General features: G+C 40.7%; 1 protein-coding gene across 1 annotated transcript in view; it reads left to right on the top strand.

The window, feature by feature from the left end:
* The window catches only part of LOC132869944 (leucine-rich repeat-containing G-protein coupled receptor 5-like), a gene marked incomplete at its 3' end in the record, with an annotated part of 250936 nt that overhangs the window by 12098 nt on the left and 219010 nt on the right, over positions 1 to 19828 (top strand). Inside the window, exon 2 of the mRNA XM_060903511.1 lies at positions 2850 to 2921. Coding sequence (XP_060759494.1) covers positions 2850 to 2921 — 72 coding nt within the window. The remainder of the gene's footprint in view (positions 1 to 2849; positions 2922 to 19828) is intronic.

The raw sequence follows: 19828 nt of genomic DNA, 5'->3' as shown, positions 1-19828 counted from the left end.
GAAGCTGAAAAGCTAAAATAAGAGTTTTGTGAGAACTCAGTTCTGGCCTGCCGTACTGCTCCAGGGTGCACCCCACACGTTGGAAGACGGCCCTGTGGAGGTCGGTGTAGACCAGCCGGCTGTCGGCGGGGAGCTGTAGCATGGCCAGCTGTGCCTCGCCCGTTAGCAGGGGGAGGAGGCGTGCTGCGCGCTGTTCCACCGGCCAACCCCATGCCTTTGCTGCCTGCTCAAAAAGAGCGAGGAAGGCTTTGGGGTCGTCATACGGACCCATCTTTGTTAGGGTGAGGTGGGGAGGGTCTGCGGCGGTGGTGATGGTGGACCCCACCAATGCGAGCAGGTGCCGGAACGCCTGGCGATCTTCCTGCTGCGCCAGCACCAGGGCTTCAAACCGTTGTTCCTACTCCTTCCGGAGGGCGACCCCTGCCTGGTGCTGGCTCTGTTGGGCCGTGGCGAGGGCATGGACCAGGTCCTTGAAGGGGGAGTACTCCATGAGGCTGTTCTCTTCTGTACTCTGTCCCGGGTTTCAGCACGACTGTAGAAATAGTTAAGGTGGGTGGAGCACAGAAGCACGGCAGGCCAGAACTGAGTTCTCACAAAACTCTTTTATTTTAACTTTTCAGCTTCTCATTTCGCTCCCCCAAACACGCATACAAGCGTCCAGGTTTGGGAAGAGCTCCCTTCCTCTGCTCTCCCTCTCCACTTATAGGGTGCGGTCACTGGGGAAGACACACAAACACAGATTAATTCCCATCAGGTGCAGTGATTCTGCCACCTACCTTCCCTGACTCCGCCCTCCATTCACAGGCCGACGCTTGACCACACCCCCGCTGCCACAGAAATGTTTTACTGTTAGCTTTTCAATTTTGGCATTGTTTGGTGTTAGATTAGGTAAAACTAGATAGAACTCGACACCAATGGCATCGATGGGGATGCCTCCGCCTGGTAGACTACACGCCTTATTAAGTTGTGATTTGGTTATGGACATTTGACCTCACAGTAATCTTGACCTGGTGAAATTACTTGTATTAGCCTTGGAGATATTGTGTTCACAAGGTTTTCGGACAGACATTTGACCTCACAGTGACCTTGACCTTAGACCCTTTGATCTCAAAATCTAATCAGTTTATCTTTGTTCCCAAATGCACAAATGGTGAAAGTTTGGTGAAATTCCTTTTATCTGCCTTGGAGATATTGTGTTCACAATGTTTTCGGACAGACATTTGACCTCACAGTGACCTTGACCTTAGACCTTTTGATCTCAAAATCTAATCAGTTTATCTTTGTCCCCAAATGCACAAATGGTGAAAGTTTGGTGAAATTCCTTTCATCTGCCTTGGAGATATTGTGTTCACAATGTTTTTGGACAGACATTTGACCTCACAGTGACCTTGACCTTAGACCTTTTGATCTCAAAATCTAATCAGTTCATGTTTGTCCCAAAGCGCACAAATGGTGAAAGTTTGGTGAAATTCCTTTCATTAGCCTTTGAGATATCGCGTTCACAAGGTTTCGGGACGGACGCACGCACGCATGGACGCACAGACGGGCGCACGGACAGACGGACAACCTGAATATATAATGCCTCCTGCACCTTATTGTGGCGGAGGCATAAAAATATGATTTATTTTATTTTAATTCCAGCTAATATGCCAACTCATTGTGAAAAGAGGTAAAGGGTATGTACTTTTTTTTTATGCCTCCGCCACCTTAAGGTGCAGGAGGCATTATGTTTTCGGGTTGTCCGTCCATCTGTCTGTGCGTGCGTCCGTGCGTGTGTCCGTGCGTGCATGCGTCCGTCCCAAAACCTTGTGAACACGATATCTCAAAGGCTAATGAAAGGAATTTCACCAAACTTTCACCATTTGTGCGCTTTGGGACATACATGAACTGATTAGATTTTGAGGTTAAAAGGTCTAAGGTCAAGGTCACTGTGAGGTCAAATGTCTGTCCGAAAACCTTGTGAACACAATATCTCCAAGGCAAATGGAAGGAATTTCACCAAACTTTCACCATTTGTGCATTTGGGGACAAACATGAACTGATTAGATTTTGAGGTTAAAAGGTCACAGGTCAAGATTACTGTGAGGTCAAATGTCCATCCCCAAACTTTGTGAACACCATATCTCAAAGACTACTGAAAGGAATTTCACCAAACTTTCACCATTTGTGCACTTTGGGACAAAGATGAAATGATTAGATTTTGAGATCATAATGTCTAAGGTCAAGGTCACTGTGAGGTCAAAGGTCTGTCCGAAAACCTTGTGAACACAATATCTCCAAGGCAAATGAAAGGAATTTCACCAAACTTTCACCATTTGTGCGCTTTGGGACAAACATGAACTGATTAGACTTTGAGGTTAAAAGGTCACAGGTCAAGATTACTGTGAGGTCAAATGTCCATCCCCAAATCACAACTTAATAAGGCGTGTAGTCTACCAGGCGGAGGCATCCCCATCAACGCCGTTGGCGTTGAGTTCTATCTAGTTTTTTTTTTTTTAGTAGGATGTATATTCATCAACTCTGAATTAAAACTCAAAGTCCATGAAGCACAGATATGTTGGGGGAATGGATCTTCTTATTCTTTGTTATTACGTACAGGTTTTATTTTGCACTGAGATTGCTAATTCTAAAACACGTGCAACTGTACATGGAAAATATTGATCCTTTTTATTCAGGCAATAATGACACTGCTCTTTGTTTGAATCTGAGGTTGGATTTTGAATACTAATTCTAATATTTTGATTATATCAGAGATATGGCTAAAATATAAATTTCATTCACTTTCTCTTGCCAGTAAATGGATACTCAATCAATACAGACTGATTTAATATTCCTTTATCTCTCTGTAGTGATCTGAGCATGAACAACATTAGTCAGCTGCCCAGCAATGCTTTCACCCACCTTCACTTTCTTGAAGAGCTGTGAGTATAAACCTCCCCAAAAACACCTTTTGTGTTAACAGTATGTGAAAAATACATTCAGTGCAATAGAAGGGAATTGGATGAAGACATAGACAGTGGTTTTAAGAACTACTTTAGCTCACTTAAACTCATAAGATTTTTTTTTCAAAAACATACCTTTACAAAGTTACAATCCAATTATACAATCCAATTATAATAATTCTATTTACCTGAGGAATAAGTACCCGCACATTGCAGCCATGATAAGATTTTATGAATGGTTAAATATATCTGAGTAAGTAGCTAATGAGCATACTGCCGTAACTATGAGGACTCCATGTGCAGATTGAGGATCTGTGTGTATAAGGTTTGATGCAAACAGATTGGGACTACAATCCAAATTTCAATGTTGGTAAATCAAGCACAGGTCAAAACACTCACGATCAGGGTAATTGAGGCCAAAGGGTAATTCAAGAGACAAATCTGAGAAACAGGGCAGAGGTCATACATGTCAAGGCCGTACTAAATAACAAGGCTTAGACCTCACACAATACAGAAGGATTGGCAAGGCTTTGCATTGCATGAATTCCCATGAGCTGTTTATATACCGGTGAATCCGGAAGTGACCTCTGTGTATGTGTGTGTGTTAGAATTCCAGTGAACACAACCTCTGTTGACAGGGAAGGCCAATTTTCTGAGTCCTTGTTACAAGTGCACAGACAGGAGGTCAAAGATCGAGGCACTGAATACAAGAAAAAGCACCTTATAGTCACTGTACTGTAAAGATGTTACTGTTATAAATGTTTCTAACATGCCACTATAATAAAAAGTCTGCGAGCACAAGTGAAAATGCTTCTACTTTGCATTGTCTTCTAATTGAATGCAGCAAATTTCACCACAAATACTGACAACATCCTGAGTGAAAAGTAAATCTGAAATATGTATACGAATTTCAGAGTTTCTTAGTATTTGATACGTCCCTTTTTTTTTTGCTTTAATGATACTCGAGCTGGCATGGTGTGCACAAGTTTGTACAAAATCTTATGATCCATTTTAGAATAAATCCATCAGAGATTAGACATGAGGAAAGTCTGACCTCATGTATTACAAAGCCATAAACATGATCAATGTCACATATTTGCTAACATTTAAATAGGGACCTAGAAATAGTGTCGAATCTTGAATATTAAATATTCAGCATATCGAACATTTATTATTATAAATATTGCTCATATGCTCATCATTATAAATCATGGCTCATAATTATGGATCAATATCTTAACAACTTGACAGACAGAGTTTCGAAGGTCTCAGTGTTGTTAGACATGATAGGAATTTGTGTTTTATGCTTGAAAAGGTACTGTGTTAAAATAAAACCAAACAGAACCTGAACTTCCTGTTTAAAGTTATCACAGAGAGTAAATATGTGTTTAGAACATACAACCCCGATTCCAAAAAAGTTGGGACAAAGTACAAATTGTAAATAAAAACGAAATGCAATAATTTAAAATCTCAAAAACTGATATTATATTCACAATAGAACATAGACAACATATCAAATGTCGAAAGTGAGACATTTTGAAATTTCATGCCAAATATCGGCTCATTTGAAATTTCATGACAGCAACACACCTCAAAAAAGTTGGGACAGGGGCAATAAGAGGCTGGAAAAGTTAAAGGTACAAAAAAGGAACAGCTGGAGGACCAAATTTCAACTCATTAGGTCAATTGGCAATAGGTCATTAACATGACTGGGTATAAAAAGAGCATCTTGGAGTGGCAGCGGCTCTCAGAAGTAAAGATGGGAAGAGAATCACCAATCCCCCTAATTCTGCGCCGACAAATAGTGGAGCAATATCAGAAGGAGTTCAACAGTGTAAAATTGCAAAGAGTTTGAACATATCATCATCTACAGTGCATAATATCATCAAAAGATTCAGAGAATCTGGAAGAATCTCTGTGCATAAGGGTCAAGGCCGGAAAACCATACTGGGTGCCCGTGATCTTCGGGCCCTTAGACGGCACTGCATCACATACAGGCATGCTTCTGTATTGGAAATCACAAAATGGGCTCAGGAATATTTCCAGAGAACATTATCTGTGAACACAATTCACCGTGCCATCCGCCATTGCCAGCTAAAACTCTATAGTTCAAAGAAGAAGCCGTATCTAAACATGATCCAGAAGCGCGTTTACAAATGTAAATTTTACAATTTACAAATTGTAAATAAAAACGGAATGCAATGATGTGGAAGTTTCAAAATTCCATATTTTATTCAGAATAGAACATAGATGACATATCAAATGTTTAAACTGAGAAAATGTATCATTTAAAGAGAAAAATTAGTTGATTTTAAATTTCATGACAACAACACATCTCAAAAAAGTTGGGAGAAGGCCATGTTTACCACTGTGAAACATCCCCTTTTCTCTTTACAACAGTCTGTAAACGTTTGGGGACTGAGGAGACAAGTTACTCAAGTTTAGGGATAGGAATGTTAACCCATTCTTGTCTAATGTAGGATTCTAGTTGCTCAACTGTCTTAGGTCTTTTTTGTCGTATCTTCCATTTTATGATGCGCCAAATGTTTTCTATGGGTGAAAGATCTGGACTGCAGGCTGGCCAGTTCAGTACCCGGACCCTTCTTCTACGCAGCCATGATGCTGTAATTGATGCAGTATGTGGTTTGGCATTGTCATGTTGGAAAATGCAAGGTCTTCCCTGAAAGAGATGTCGTCAGAATGGGAGCATATGTTGCTCTAGAACCTGAATATACCTTTCAGCATTGATGGTGTCTTTCCAGATGTGTAAGCTGCCCATGCCACACGCACTAATGCAACCCCATACCATCAGAGATGCAGGCTTCTGAACTGAGCGCTGATAACAACTTGGGTCGTCCTTCTCCTCTTTAGTCCGAATGACACGGCGTCCCTGATTTCCATAAAGAACTTCAAATTTTGATTCGTCTGACCACAGAACAGTTTTCCACTTTGCCACAGTCCATTTTAAATGAGCCTTGGCCCAGAGAAGACGTCTGCGCTTCTGGGTCATGTTTAGATACGGCTTCTTCTTTGAACTATAGAGTTGTAGCTGGCAACGGCGGATGGCACGGTGAATTGTGTTCACAGATAGTGTTCTCTGGAAATATTCCTGAGCCCATTTTGTGATTTCCAATACAGAAGCATGCCTGTATGTGATGCAGTGCCGTCTAAGGGCCCGAGGATCACGGGCACCCAGTATGGTTTTCCGGCCTTGACCCTTATGCACAGAGATTCTTCCAGAGTCTCTGAATCTTTTGATGATGTTATGCACTGCAGATGATATGTTCAAACTCTTTGCACTTTTACACTGTCAAACTCCTTTCTGATATTGCTCCACTATTTGTCGGCGCAGAATTAGGGGGATTGGTGATCCTCTTCCCATCTTTACTTCTGAGAGCCGCTGCCACTCCAAGATGCTCTTTTTATACCCAGTCATGTTAATGACCTATTGCCAATTGACCTAATGAGTTGCAATTTGGTCCTCCAGCTGTTCCTTTTTTGTACCTTTAACTTTTCCAGCCTCTTATTGCCCCTGTCCCAACTTTTTTGAGATGTGTTGCTGTCATGAAATTTCAAATGAGCCAATATTTGGCATGAAATTTCAAAATGTCTCACTTTCGAAATGTGATATATTGTCTCTATTCTGTTGTGAATACAATATCAGTTTTTGAGATTTGTAAATTATTGCATTCCGTTTTTATTTACAATTTGTACTTTGTCCCAACTTTTTTGGAATCGGGGTTAGTAGTAAAATCAGGCTTCCTGGAACATAAAGATGTTGTATTTTGGTCATTGAGCAGTTAAGCTTTCCCCAAATCTCATACCATATCAAATTAAAGGATGAATGGGGAGAGCCACCATGAGCTGCCAGAACACAAGCCTCTGCAGCTGTAATGGAGGGATGAACACTGTTCTTATCGCTTCGATGAAGACGGAGGTGGTGGACAAAGCTGTTGAACACATCGGTCTAAAATCTCCCTTTGGTGTTCAAATGGGTTGAGATCTGGTGACTGTAATTTACATACGCATATATATCATTTTCAAACTCTTCAAACAATTCACTGAGCCCTCGTGCCCTGTTGGTACTGTCATCCTGGAAGAAACCACTCTCATCAGGATAGAAATGTTTCATCATAGGGTAAAGCTGATCTATCAGAAGAGCTTTATATTGATTTGGACTGACTTTCTTCGAAGGGGATAAGTGGACTCAAACCATACCAGCAAAACACTTCACACAGCAAAACTGTTTTTCCCTTTAATTTGTCACTTAACTGTCGTGTGCATGCATAATATCACACACACTCACTGGCCGCTTTATTAGAAACTTGTTCTTGAATCTAAGATTCCTGTTTTTGGCTGCAGAAGTAGAACCCAATGTGGTCTTCTGCTGTTGCATGCCGAGATGCTTTTCTGCTCACCACAGTTGTAAAGCGTGATTACATGAGTTACTATTTCCTTCCTGGCAGTTTGAACCAATCTGGGGTGGGCTTCCCAAAAGTCTCTTAATGCTAAGAGCATCTTAACTAGGAGATACAGTGTTCATTGTGATGTTTGCCCTACCATTTAACTATGATCTTTGTACTACGATGCTTTTGGGAAACCCACCCCTGGCCATTTTCCTCTGACCTCTCTTATCCACAAGGTGTTTGTTTCCACCCACAGAACTGTCACTCAAAGTTGTTGTTTATTCTTGCACCATTGTGTGTAAACTCTAGAGACTGTTGTGTGTGAAAACCTCAGGAGATCAGCAGTTTCTGAAATACTCTAACCAGTCCATTCTGGCACCAACACCCATGCCACAGTGAAAGTCACACTTTGAGATCACAATTTTTCCCATTCTGATGTTTGAAGTGAACATTAACTGAAGCTCTTGATTTGTATCTGCATGATTTTATGCCTTGTGCTGCTGTCGAGGGATTGGCTGATTAGGTAACTACATAAAACAGCAGGTGTCTGGGTGTACCTAATAAAGTGGCTGGTGAAAGTAGAAACTACTCAGGAGGAGTAATGAGAATTTTATGCCAATTCTGAGTACAACCCCGATTCCTAAAAAATTGGGACAAAGTACAAATTGTAAATAAAAACGGAATGCAATAATTTACAAATCTCAAAAACTGATATTGTATTCACAATAGAACATAGACAACATATCAAATGTCGAAAGTGAGACATTTTAAAATTTCATGCCAAATATTGGCTCATTTGAAATTTCATGACAGCAACACATCTCAAAAAAGTTGGGACAGGGGCAATAAGAGGCTGGAAAAGTTAAAGGTACAAAAAAGGAACAGCTGGAGGACCAAATTGCAACTCATTAGGTCAATTGGCAATAGGTAATTAACATGACTGGGTATAAAAAGAGCATCTTGGAGTGGCAGCGGCTCTCAGAAGTAAAGATGGGAAGAAAATCACCAATCCCCCTAATTCTGCGCCGACAAATAGTGGAGCAATATCAGAAAGGAGTTCGACAGTGTAAAATTGCAAAGAGTTTGAACATATCATCATCTACAGTGCATAATATCATCAAAAGATTCAGAGAATCTGAAGACTCTCTGTGCGTAAGGGTCAAGGCCATAAAACCATACTGGGTGCCCGTGATCTTCGGGCCCTTAGACAGCACTGCATCACATACAGGCATGCTTCTGTACTGGAAATCACAAAATGGGCTCAGGAGTATTTCCAGAGAACATTATCTGTGAACACAATTCACCGTGCCATCCGCCGTTGCCAGCTAAAACTCTATAGTTCAAAGAAGAAGCCGTATCTAAACATGATCCAGAAGCGCAGACGTCTTGTCAGGGCCAAGGCTCATTTAAAATGGACTGTGGCAAAGTGGAAAACTGTTCTGTGGTCAGACGAATCAAAATTTGAAGTTCTTTATGGAAATCAGGGATGCCGTGTCATTCAGACTAAAGAGGAGAAGGACGACCCAAGTTGTTATCAGCGCTCAATTCAGAAGCCTGCATCTCTGATGGTATGGGGTTGCATTAGTGCATGTGGCATGGGCAGCTTACACATCTGGAAAGACACCATCAATGCTGAAAGGTATATCCGGGTTCTAGAGCAACATATGCTCCCATCCAGACGACGTCTCTTTCAGGGAAGACCTTGCATTTTCCAACATGACAATGGCAAACCACATACTGCATCAATTACAGCATCATGGCTGCGTAGAAGAAGGGTCCGGGTACTGAACTGGCCAGCCTGCAGTCCAGATCTTTCACCCATAGAAAACATTTGGCGCATCATAAAACGGAAGATACGACAAAACAGACCTAAGACAGTTGAGCAACTAGAATCCTACATTAGACAAGAATGGGTTAACATTCCTATCCCTAAACTTGAGCAACTTGTCTCCTCAGTCCCCAGACATTTATAGACTGTTGTAAAGAGAAAAGGGGATGTCTCACAGTGGTAAACATGGCCTTGTCCCAACTTTTTTGAGATGTGTTGTTGTCATGAAATTTAAAATCACCTAATTTTTCTCTTTAAATGATACATTTTCTCAGTTTAAACATTTGATATGTCATCTATGTTCTATTCTGAATAAAATATGGAATTTTGAAACTTCCACATCATTGCATTCCGTTTTTATTTACAATTTGTACTTTGTCCCAACTTTTTTGGAATCGGGGTTGTACTTTAGTATGGGAAAACTGGACTAACAGTGTTAAAGGAACCTTTGAGTCTCAGACAAGTGTTTTCTGCACTGATACATTTTTTTTTTCCAATCCATCTTTGGGAACAACAATGCTGCTATTTTATTCAATGCTGTTCCTTAACTTATGCAGATCAACAGTTTGCTATACTGAGTAAACAAGAGTTTGTAAATCTTGACAAAAAGAACAGTAATACCTATTTTCATGAAAAAGACACAAAACAAATTATGCTATTTGTCTAAATTAATTCAAATATACATCTCAAACAAGCAGTGTGACCAAATCTGTTTGCTGAATTCAAAGCATGCCACTATTGAGGCCAGAGTGCACAAACTTTTTGGACTGGATTATTGAATTAGCTGCTCTGCAACCATTGTATGTCATCCCTTGTCCTCAACATGCCCTCTTTCAACCTCCTGTCTGACCCATAAACTGACAGTTGGAACGAACAGGTAGCCATGATTTATTAAGAACAAATTCTCCCATGAGTGTTTGCTCAGGTGTAGTGTCTCTGCTCTTGTGTTTGTCCAGGGCAAACTGCCCATTACTGTGTACAAGTTGACCAATTTCTCGGAAGACCCAAAACATACAAAGAAGCGGTGTTCCAATCTGTTAGTAGCGTCTGGATGGATGCCCTTATTCATTATCATGTTTCCCCCTACTGATGCCCCTGCAATGGATGAGATACAACATCTCTCTGCAACAAATGGCACGACCATGTTAGAATGCGGACCCTTCGGTATACAGGGTACATGCAGACCCTTGGCCTCCTTCTTGTCGTGTTTCTTGAGACATTGCGAAATCTAACATTGAAGCATCCTGGCAAGGGCGGAGTTGATTTGAAAATGTGAAACAGGATACTAGCATGTAGAAATCTGTCTCTAACTAGTGCCAAACTAGTGCCACATAATCTTTCCACTATGTGTTAATATTTTCACATTGTAATTGTTAACCTTATTCAAAACACAGTCAGGATTCTATGACACCATGCCTTCTGTAATGCCCTAAAGCCAAAACTTCATAAAAGGTACCTAATATGTTATTAATTCCAGTTGTATTTTCCATTTAGTTCATAACAGTATAAAGATTTCAGTTTATTAAGGGTTCACACATTTGTCTATTATTTAGAATTATTGCAATTGGTAAATGTCATTCTCTTTGCTTAGATGTTGATTTTCTAGTTGCTTCCATTAAGCCAGCACATAATCTTTTAATCTGTAAAATTCAGAAATCCTGCCAGACACTGCCAGGAGAACAATGAAATGCAACTAATATATTGTTTTCCTGCTGTAATATTCATCATTAAAGTTGTATCATACTTGCAGCCTCTGACCAAAGAGTACAAAAGTGCCAAAATTTATTATACAACTCCAATTCCAAAAAAGTTGGGACAAAGTACAAATTGTAAATAAAAACGGAATGCAATGATGTGGACGTTTCAAAATTTTATATTTTATTCAGAATAGAACATAGATGACATATCAAATGTTTAAAATGAGAAAATGTATCATTTAAAGAGAAAAATTAGGTGATTTTAAATTTCATGACAACAACACATCTCAAAAAAGTTGGGACAAGGCCATGTTTACCACTGTGAGACATCCCCTTTTCTCTTTACAACAGTTTGTAAACGTCTGGGGACTGAGGAGACAAGTTGCTCAAGTTTAGAGATAGGAATGTTAACCCATTCTTGTCTAATGTAGGATTCTAGTTGCTCAACTGTCTTAGGTCTGTTTTGTCGTATCTTCCGTTTTATGATGCGTCAAATGTTTTCTATGGGTGAAAGATCTGGACTGCAGGCTGGCCAGTTCAGTACCCGGACCCTTCTTCTACGCAGCCATGATGCTGTAATTGATGCAGTATGTGGTTTGGCATTGTCATGCTGGAAAATGCAAGGTCTTCCCTGAAAGAGACGTCGTCTGGATGGGAGCATATGTTGCTCTAGAACCTGGATATACCTTTCAGCATTGATGGTGTCTTTCCAGATGTGTAAGCTGCCCATGCCACACGCACTAATGCAACCCCATACCATCAGAGATGCAGGCTTGTGAACTTAGCGCCGATAACAACTTGGGTCGTCCTTCTCCTCTTTGGTCTGAATGACACGGCGTCCCTGATTTCCATAAAGAACTTCAAATTTTGATTCATCTGACCACAGAACAGTTTTCCACTTTGCCACAGTCCATTTTAAATGAGCCTTGGCCCAGAGAAGACGTCTGCGCTTCTGGATCATTTTTAGATACGGCTTCTTCTTTGAACTATAGAGTTTTAGCTGGCAACGGCGGATGGCACGGTGAATTGTATTCACAGATAATGTTCTCTGGAAATATTCCTGAGCCTATTTTGTGATTTCCAATACAGAAGCATGCCTGTATGTGATGCAGTGCCGTCTAAGGGCCCGAAGATCACGGGCACCCAGTATGGTTTTCCGGCCTTGACCCTTACACACAGAGATTCTTCCAGATTCTCTGAATCTTTTAATGATATTATGCACTGTAGATGATGATATGTTCAAACTCTTTGCAATTTTATACTGTCGAACTCCTTTCTGATATTGCTCCACTATTTGTCGGTGCAGAATTAGGGGGATTGGTGATCCTCTTCCCATCTTTACTTCTGAGAGCCGCTGCCACTCCAAGGTGGTGTTTACATTAGACCGTATCCGTATCGTTTTCGTTGCAGATGCACTGTCTGTGCACATTAAAACGCCGGAAAATGACTCCACAGGCGGAACAGTTTGAATCCGCCAGGGCTCACGTATTCAACCCAGTACGTATCTGATCCGGTGCTGTGTAAACATTGAGGAACGAGGATACGCAGTACTGAGCTCTAGCTGACGTCGTCATTGGACAACGTCACTGTGACATCCACCTTCCTGATTCGCTGGCGTTGGTCATGCCACGTTGGTCATGTGAATGAGCAATACAGGAAGTGTGTTGAGGAAGTCATTAAGTGAATGAGCAATACAGGAAGTGTGTTGGTTACCGTAGCACTAAATAGTCTTGTTGTAATCGCAAAAAATGGCCGTTCTGCGAGGTGAAGAGTGTACTGAACACTGACTACGTTTACATGCACGTCCAAATCGAGCTGCTGTTGGTAATCGAGCAAAGGGTCCCAGCAGGGGTGCCAGAGAAATCCAATCCTACATGCACAAGTGAAATCGGGCTATTGTGCAAGATGCATTGTGCACCCGAGCCACACGTGGCGCTACATGCCCCATCGTGTTGGTACACTTACGGTTGTCGTCATGAAGAAGAGCTATAGTGTTGCCAGATACTGCTGACGTTTTCCAGCCCAAAACATGTTCAAATCCGCTAAAATGCACTTAAAACCCCCAATCTGGCAACACTAGCAGTTCCGTGTTCAAGCTGTTAGGCTTGCTCTAACAGACTATGGCTACAAACTGTCCGGCGCAGACCACTGTTTTGTAAGACAACTTATTTTGCACAATAATATTTTTCTAAAGTCCATTTTTTGCTTACAAAAAATTTATTTTTTTTTTGCTTACAATTTAACATGTCTTAATAAACACACAAAAAGTTCAATTGTTTTGTTTTTATTGACATTCTGCAGATGTTGGACATATATATATATATATATATATATATATATATATATATATATATATATATACACACAAATACAATGACTTGTTTATGTACACAATTCACAGCTATGCAACAGCTGTACAGATGTATTTGGTGATACAGTAAGTGAGCTAAATTTTAACAGTGCAAACAATGCCACAAAAAGAAAAGATTCATGCCGTTGTCATGATTCGTTGTCATGCCGACCGAGGCTGTTGTGTTTCCCGCTTGTGGTCTCGTCACTCGTCACTTCCGGAAGTAGCTCGACAACTAGCTCGATTGGGTATACATGCACAAAGTAGCTCGGCAGAAATCGCATAAACTAGGTCGTGTAGCTCGATTCCGAGAAATCAAGTTCGGTTCAATTTCAGCCGAATTAAGGTGTATACATGGCATTTTGAACTTCGATTTCAGTCGAGCAACGGCAGAAATTCGATTCTCTCTATGTGCATGTAAACGTAGTGACTGTTAGATCCTTCTAGCATAAACACGAAGGCCATACACGGTGTAAAAAAGGCGTCATTGTAGTACCAGTACCGCCGATAACAGACTGGCATACTTCATTTTTTACAACGACATCCTTCCACTTGCAAGTGGTGAGTGACTTGCGCATGCCCGATATGCACTGGGATCATGTGACGTGCCGTCTAATTAGTCATGTGATTAGCGTATCCGTGTATTGGCGTTGCTGTGTGCACGGGGAACGGTTTTGTTGCGGGCACAGAAATTTTGTGTGTACGCGAATCGTTTTAAAAATGTTAATCTGATGATCCGCTGATTCGAAATAATGTAAACAGGGCCCAAGATGCTCTTTTTATACCCAGTCATGTTAATGACCTATTGCCAATTGACCTAATGAGTTGCAATTTGGTCCTCCAGCTGTTCCTTTTTTGTATCTTTAACTTTTCCAGCCTCTTATTGCCCCTGTCCCAACTTTTTTGAGATGTGTTGCCGTCATGAAATTTCAAATGAGCCAGTATTTGGCATGAAATTTCAAAATGTCTCAGTTTTGACATTTGATATGTTGTCTATGTTCTATTGTGAATACAATATCAGTTTTTGAGATTTGTAAATTATTGCATTCCGTTTTTATTTACAATTTGTACTTTGTCCCAACTTTTTTGGAATCGGGGTTGTAATACAGAGTCACAACACTGGCTCAATGTTAGAGTTGAGGCCAAAAGTTAAAATACGCAAAAGTTAGACATTTAAACACTTTTTTGAATGCATTACCTATTAAGCACATAAACATAAAAACATAATAATGAGAATGAACAAGAACAGGGCTGAAATCGGAGCAATCGATGGGAAATCTGCAGGCGTGGTTTCATGTTGATAAGTGTCTCAAAATCAGGATGACATGATCAGATACATCTGTTGATTTCGTTTCGTTGTAATACACATAAGTTAAAGACATTCAAACACTTTTCCCTCCATAACTTTCATAATATAACCATCCATTTCCTGTCTTTTGTCAAGTAGGGCATCTACTTTATTTACATAAAGCTCATTTCAGAATAATAACGAAGGCACAGGTTTATTCCAGCTTTGATTTACTCAGAGTTTCAGTAGGTCAAAAGTTTGCATACACTTTGTTTGTATTTGGTGTCGTTGCCTTTTAATTGCTTGAACCTGTTGAACAAACTCTTGTTGTAGCCTTCCACAAGCTGAGACTCTACAGTACTGACACTATAGTACTGTAGTGGACTTTTTGCTTGTTCCTCCTGACCGAACTGGTGGAACTCCGTCAGGTTTGTGGACCTGCTTTGCTCAGACCTCCTTTTTCAGTTCTGTCCACAAATTCTGTGATGGCTTCTCCAATGCTTTCACTTTGTTGTTTTTAAGTATTTTATTACAACTTTGGAGGTATGCTTAGGATCATAGTCCTGCAGGAAGACCCAGTTGTGACCAAGTTTAAATTTTCTCACTGGAGTCTTGAGGTGTTGCTTCAATATTTCTAGATAATCCTCCTTCCTCGTTATGCATGATCTATTTTGCATAAGTCTCTTTTCCAGCAAAACTCCCCCACAACATGATGCTGCCACCCCCATACTTCACATTGTTGGTGATGGTGTTCTTTGGATTAAAAGCCTCACAATTTTTACCTTCATCCATAGCACTGATCATTATGGCCAAACAATTCAAGTTTGGTTTTATCTGACTAGAGAACACTCCTCCAAAAGGCTGGTGATCACCTGCAAACTTCAGTCTAGTTTTTTTTTTTTTTTTTTTTTGAGCCATTCTTGGAGTAGTGGCTTGTTCCTTGTATGATAACCTTTCAGGCAATGGTGATGTACATGGTGATGCTGATGTCGCTCTCAATGGTGCATGTACATACTTGGGTACCTGATGCCTCCAACTTCTTCACCAGTTCCCTTGTTGTTTTGGGGTTCAATTGAATCTTTAAGACCAAAGTTCTTCATCCTTGGTAATTTATTAATTAACATTGCAACTGTATGCATATTAAAAATATGCAGTTGTTTGTCAGTTGTTTGAAAATTACTCCGAAGGAGGAACCAGAGTTCTGTAGATCTACAGTTGTTCTTCTGAGGTATCAAGTGTAAAAAGGCTTTGGCTCTAAAGTAGCCCCTTAAGTACAGTCAAAGCACTCCTAATTAACTCCTAATTATGACAATTGGCCAATCAGAACTTTCTAAAAGTCATTAGATCAATTTCTTAAATTATCTGTTTAAAGGGACAGTTAATTTGGTGTATTTACTTTTGCCCCACTGGAATTTTGTTATAGTGAATTAAATATGAAATAAATATGTCTCTAATCAATTGTTTTAAAATGAGCAATGATGTGAACAGAGTTGATGCAATAATTCAGTCGCTCTCAACTGCTTCAGGACTCAGTTTTAGGATGGACACCAGGTCATGACTGAACACTGCAATAAGTTTGTTGCTCGTATGGGAATAAATTAAGAAATGCGTATTAATCCTATTAATACTACTTAACAATTATTCTCCTCAGGCTCAGTGAATATCGGTAAATAATAACCTCGAAGTTCATCTCATTTATTATTCACCGATATTCACTGAGCCTGAGGCGGATAATTGTTTATATATGATTTTTATACACAGGTGATAATTTTTTTTTAAAAATGTAAAAAATAATATTTAAAAAATAATTTATTTCAATCTTAAAAAGTGGCATGTAAATGTAATAACGGCATGGTGTGGACTTGTGTCACTTATCTATGCCAAGTCACAGAAAATACTTTGTTTTGAAATGGATAAAATAAATCACAGTTCCACCTTACCTTTGAATAGTTTTAGACCAAACTCCATAGCATCTTTAGTGTTTTTAGGAACAGCATTTTCTTTCATCATTTCTAATTCTTCCTCACTTTCGGTGACAAAGCGATTGGCAGCCATTTTGCCGAGTGGCTCGAGATGATTATCGAGAAATAGTCAGACTCTCAATGAATCAGATTTCCTATAATCACCTGCATATTTATACTACTAATAATTATCCATTGCATATGCCTAATAAAGTTGGGTAATAATTGTTTATTACCAGATAACAGGAAATAAATTATCTGATATATTGGGTTGTTAAGGTTGGACCTCATAAGTATTTACAATGGAAAAGATCCATCCATTATCTTTAACTGCTTATCCTGTGCAGGATCGCAGGCAAGCTGAAGCCTATCCCAGCTGACTATGGGCAAAAGGCAGGGTACACTCTGGACAAGTTGCCAGATCATCGCAGGGCTGACACATAGACACACAACCATTCACACTCACATTCACACCTACGGTCAATTTAGAGCCACCAATTAGCCTAACCTGCATGTCTTTGGACTGCGGGGGAAACCGGAGCACCCAGAGGAAACCCACGCAGACATGGGGAGAACATGCAAACTCCACACAGAAAGGCCCCCGTCGACCACTGAGGTCAAACCCATAACCTTCTTGCTGTGAGGCAACAGTGCTAACCACTACACTACCATGCTGCCTCAGTGGAAAAGATCTCATCTCATCTCATCTCTAGCCGCTTTATCCTTCTACAGGGTCGCAGGCAAGCTGGAGCCTATCCCAGCTGACTACGGGCGAAAGGCGGGGTACACCCTGGACAAGTCGCCAGGTCATCACAGGGCTGACACATAGACACAGACAACCATTCACACCTACGGTCAATTTAGAGTCACCAGTTAACTTAACCTGCATGTCTTTGGACTGTGGGGGAAACCGGAGCACCCGGAGGAAACCCACGCGGACACGGGGAGAACATGCAAACTCCACACAGAAAGGCCCTCGCCGGCCCCGGGGCTCGAACCCAGGACCTTCTTGCTGTGAGGCGACAGCGCTAACCACTACACCACCGTGCCGCCCCAGTGGAAAAGATCAGTTTATTAAATGCACTGTATATGCTTAAGTGCAAAATGAATTATTCACATGACATTAATATGAAGATGGACCACAATATAAATGCATACACATAATCCTGAGTATACCTCACCTACGGTAAAACAAACACTGACTTTGAGCCAATATTGAATTACAAATCGTACACTCAATATGAAAAATGCACAGCTATTGAACATAATAATGAGATTTAAGAAGAACAGAGCCAAAATCATAGCCTGTGTAAATCTTTGGGAAACCTGAGGGTGTGATTTCATATTGGTAAGTGTTTCAAAATCAGTATGTCATGACTGGGTAATTTGTTGATTCGGTTAGTTTGAGTGCATAATCGTCATAAGTGCTTTAATGTGTATTACGTTCTACTGCTTTATGTCCTTGGACTTGTTTTGTATTCTCCTCCATATGGTGTCATTGGAGATTGGGTACCAATTTTTCGACTGATTTGTGGCAGATTTGCACTGGGGATCTCTCTGATCATGTCAGCATCAGCGAGTAAAACAAGCTCCTGTGTAACTGTGTGAGTCTTTTTGAAATGCGATGAGCAAGTTTGTACGATACATGAAATGCTTGTTCCTGAACAGTGCACAAGTTTTTGATCATTTTTTGAGATGTGTCCAAATGTGTCCCATTGTTTTCTTTTATGAAACTCAATAGGTTTGTATTTATGTCTGTAAATACCTTTTGAATTTTGATGGTTTCATACTTCCACAGCCAATAACTCACCAAACGAAACATTCTGTGGTCTGCACAAAGAATGCTTCTATTCTGTGCACACAAAACCATATTATGTGATCCGGGTTATAATTTGGTTTACCTTGTGTCAGTCCTGCACACTGTGGCGCGTGCACCTGAAGGCACGCCTTGGGCTGCATGCGCGTCGAGCAGACTCCAGCACCCGCGCTGTTAATGATGCACACCTGAACTCAATTAAGGAACTATGTGCGCACCTATTTAAGGACTGTGCTGATGCACATTCAGTGCAAAGTATTATGCTACGTCAGTACGCATTACCAAGCCTTTTTTCCTGTGTTTCTGATTTCCTGTTTCTTGATTCTTGTGCCTGTTTCTTGTTCTCGTTCTTGCTTTGCATCTGATATCCTGTTTGTGCCTTGTCCGACCCGTTTGCCTGTTTTACGTGTTTGGATTTTGCCTGCCGATTTGGACTGTTTGCCTGTGTGTGTTTTACACGCTTGTGTGTGTATATATATATATATATATATATATATATATATATATATATTCACTGTTATAATTAACTGATTACTTTCTGTAAAATCAGAGCAAGTGGGTGGAGCACAGAAGCATGAACTTTTTATTTTGTATATGCATATAGCTTTTCAGCTTACTCTCTCATATATACACACACACACACACACACACACACACACACACACACACACATATGCATTCAAATCAAATCAAATCAAATTTATTTGTACAGCGCTTTTAACAATAAACATTGTCGCAAAGCAGCTTTACAGAATTTGAACGACTTAAAACATGAGCTAATTTTATCCCTAATCTATCCCCAATGAGCAAGCCTGTGGCGACGGTGGCAAGGAAAAACTCCCTCAGACGACATGAGGAAGAAACCTCGAGAGGAACCAGACTCAAAAGGGAACCCATCCTCATTTGGGCAACAACAGACAGCCTGACTATAATATTAACAGTTTTAACAGGTATAACCCTCAACTGTCCTCATGGGGCCGTCCTTCACAGGAGTGGGGCGATAAAACTCCGACCAGACACAGGGCACCAGGATGGATCAAGCAGGTCCGAGGGGCAGAAGAGGCCAGCATCTCAATCCCAGGATCAACATGTAACTCAGAGGGACAGATTGGGGGGGGAAGAGAGAGAGAGAAAGAAAACACGTTGTTAGGTATGCCCTAAAAATGACAAGTATTAAATCTGTGTGGTAGGCTTGCAGAGACGAGAGTCTTTACATCAGGCATAACACACAATGGCATGTTAATATGGTAAAATATATCATGACCTGCTCTGGCTGGATGCTTGATTGGGTGATGGGAGCACACTCCTCAGCAATGATGAGATGCAGATGGGACCCTTAGGGCTGGCCAAGACAATTCAGTTACATTTCACCGGGTCTGAGACATGCGACAGAATGTCTGACGGGCGATTCCCTGCAGGCTACGATAGCCAGTCGAGGTGTCCACCGTCTCCACCAAAAGATTTCCTGTTGACTCCATGTAACTCAGAGGGACAGATTTGGGAGGGGAAGAAAACACAGGTGGTTAGGTATGCCCAATGT

Source organism: Neoarius graeffei, chromosome 21 (assembly GCF_027579695.1).
Source record: "Neoarius graeffei isolate fNeoGra1 chromosome 21, fNeoGra1.pri, whole genome shotgun sequence".
In the NCBI taxonomy this organism is placed as follows: Eukaryota; Metazoa; Chordata; class Actinopteri; order Siluriformes; family Ariidae; genus Neoarius; species Neoarius graeffei.
This window is presented reverse-complemented; position numbering and strand designations above follow the sequence as displayed.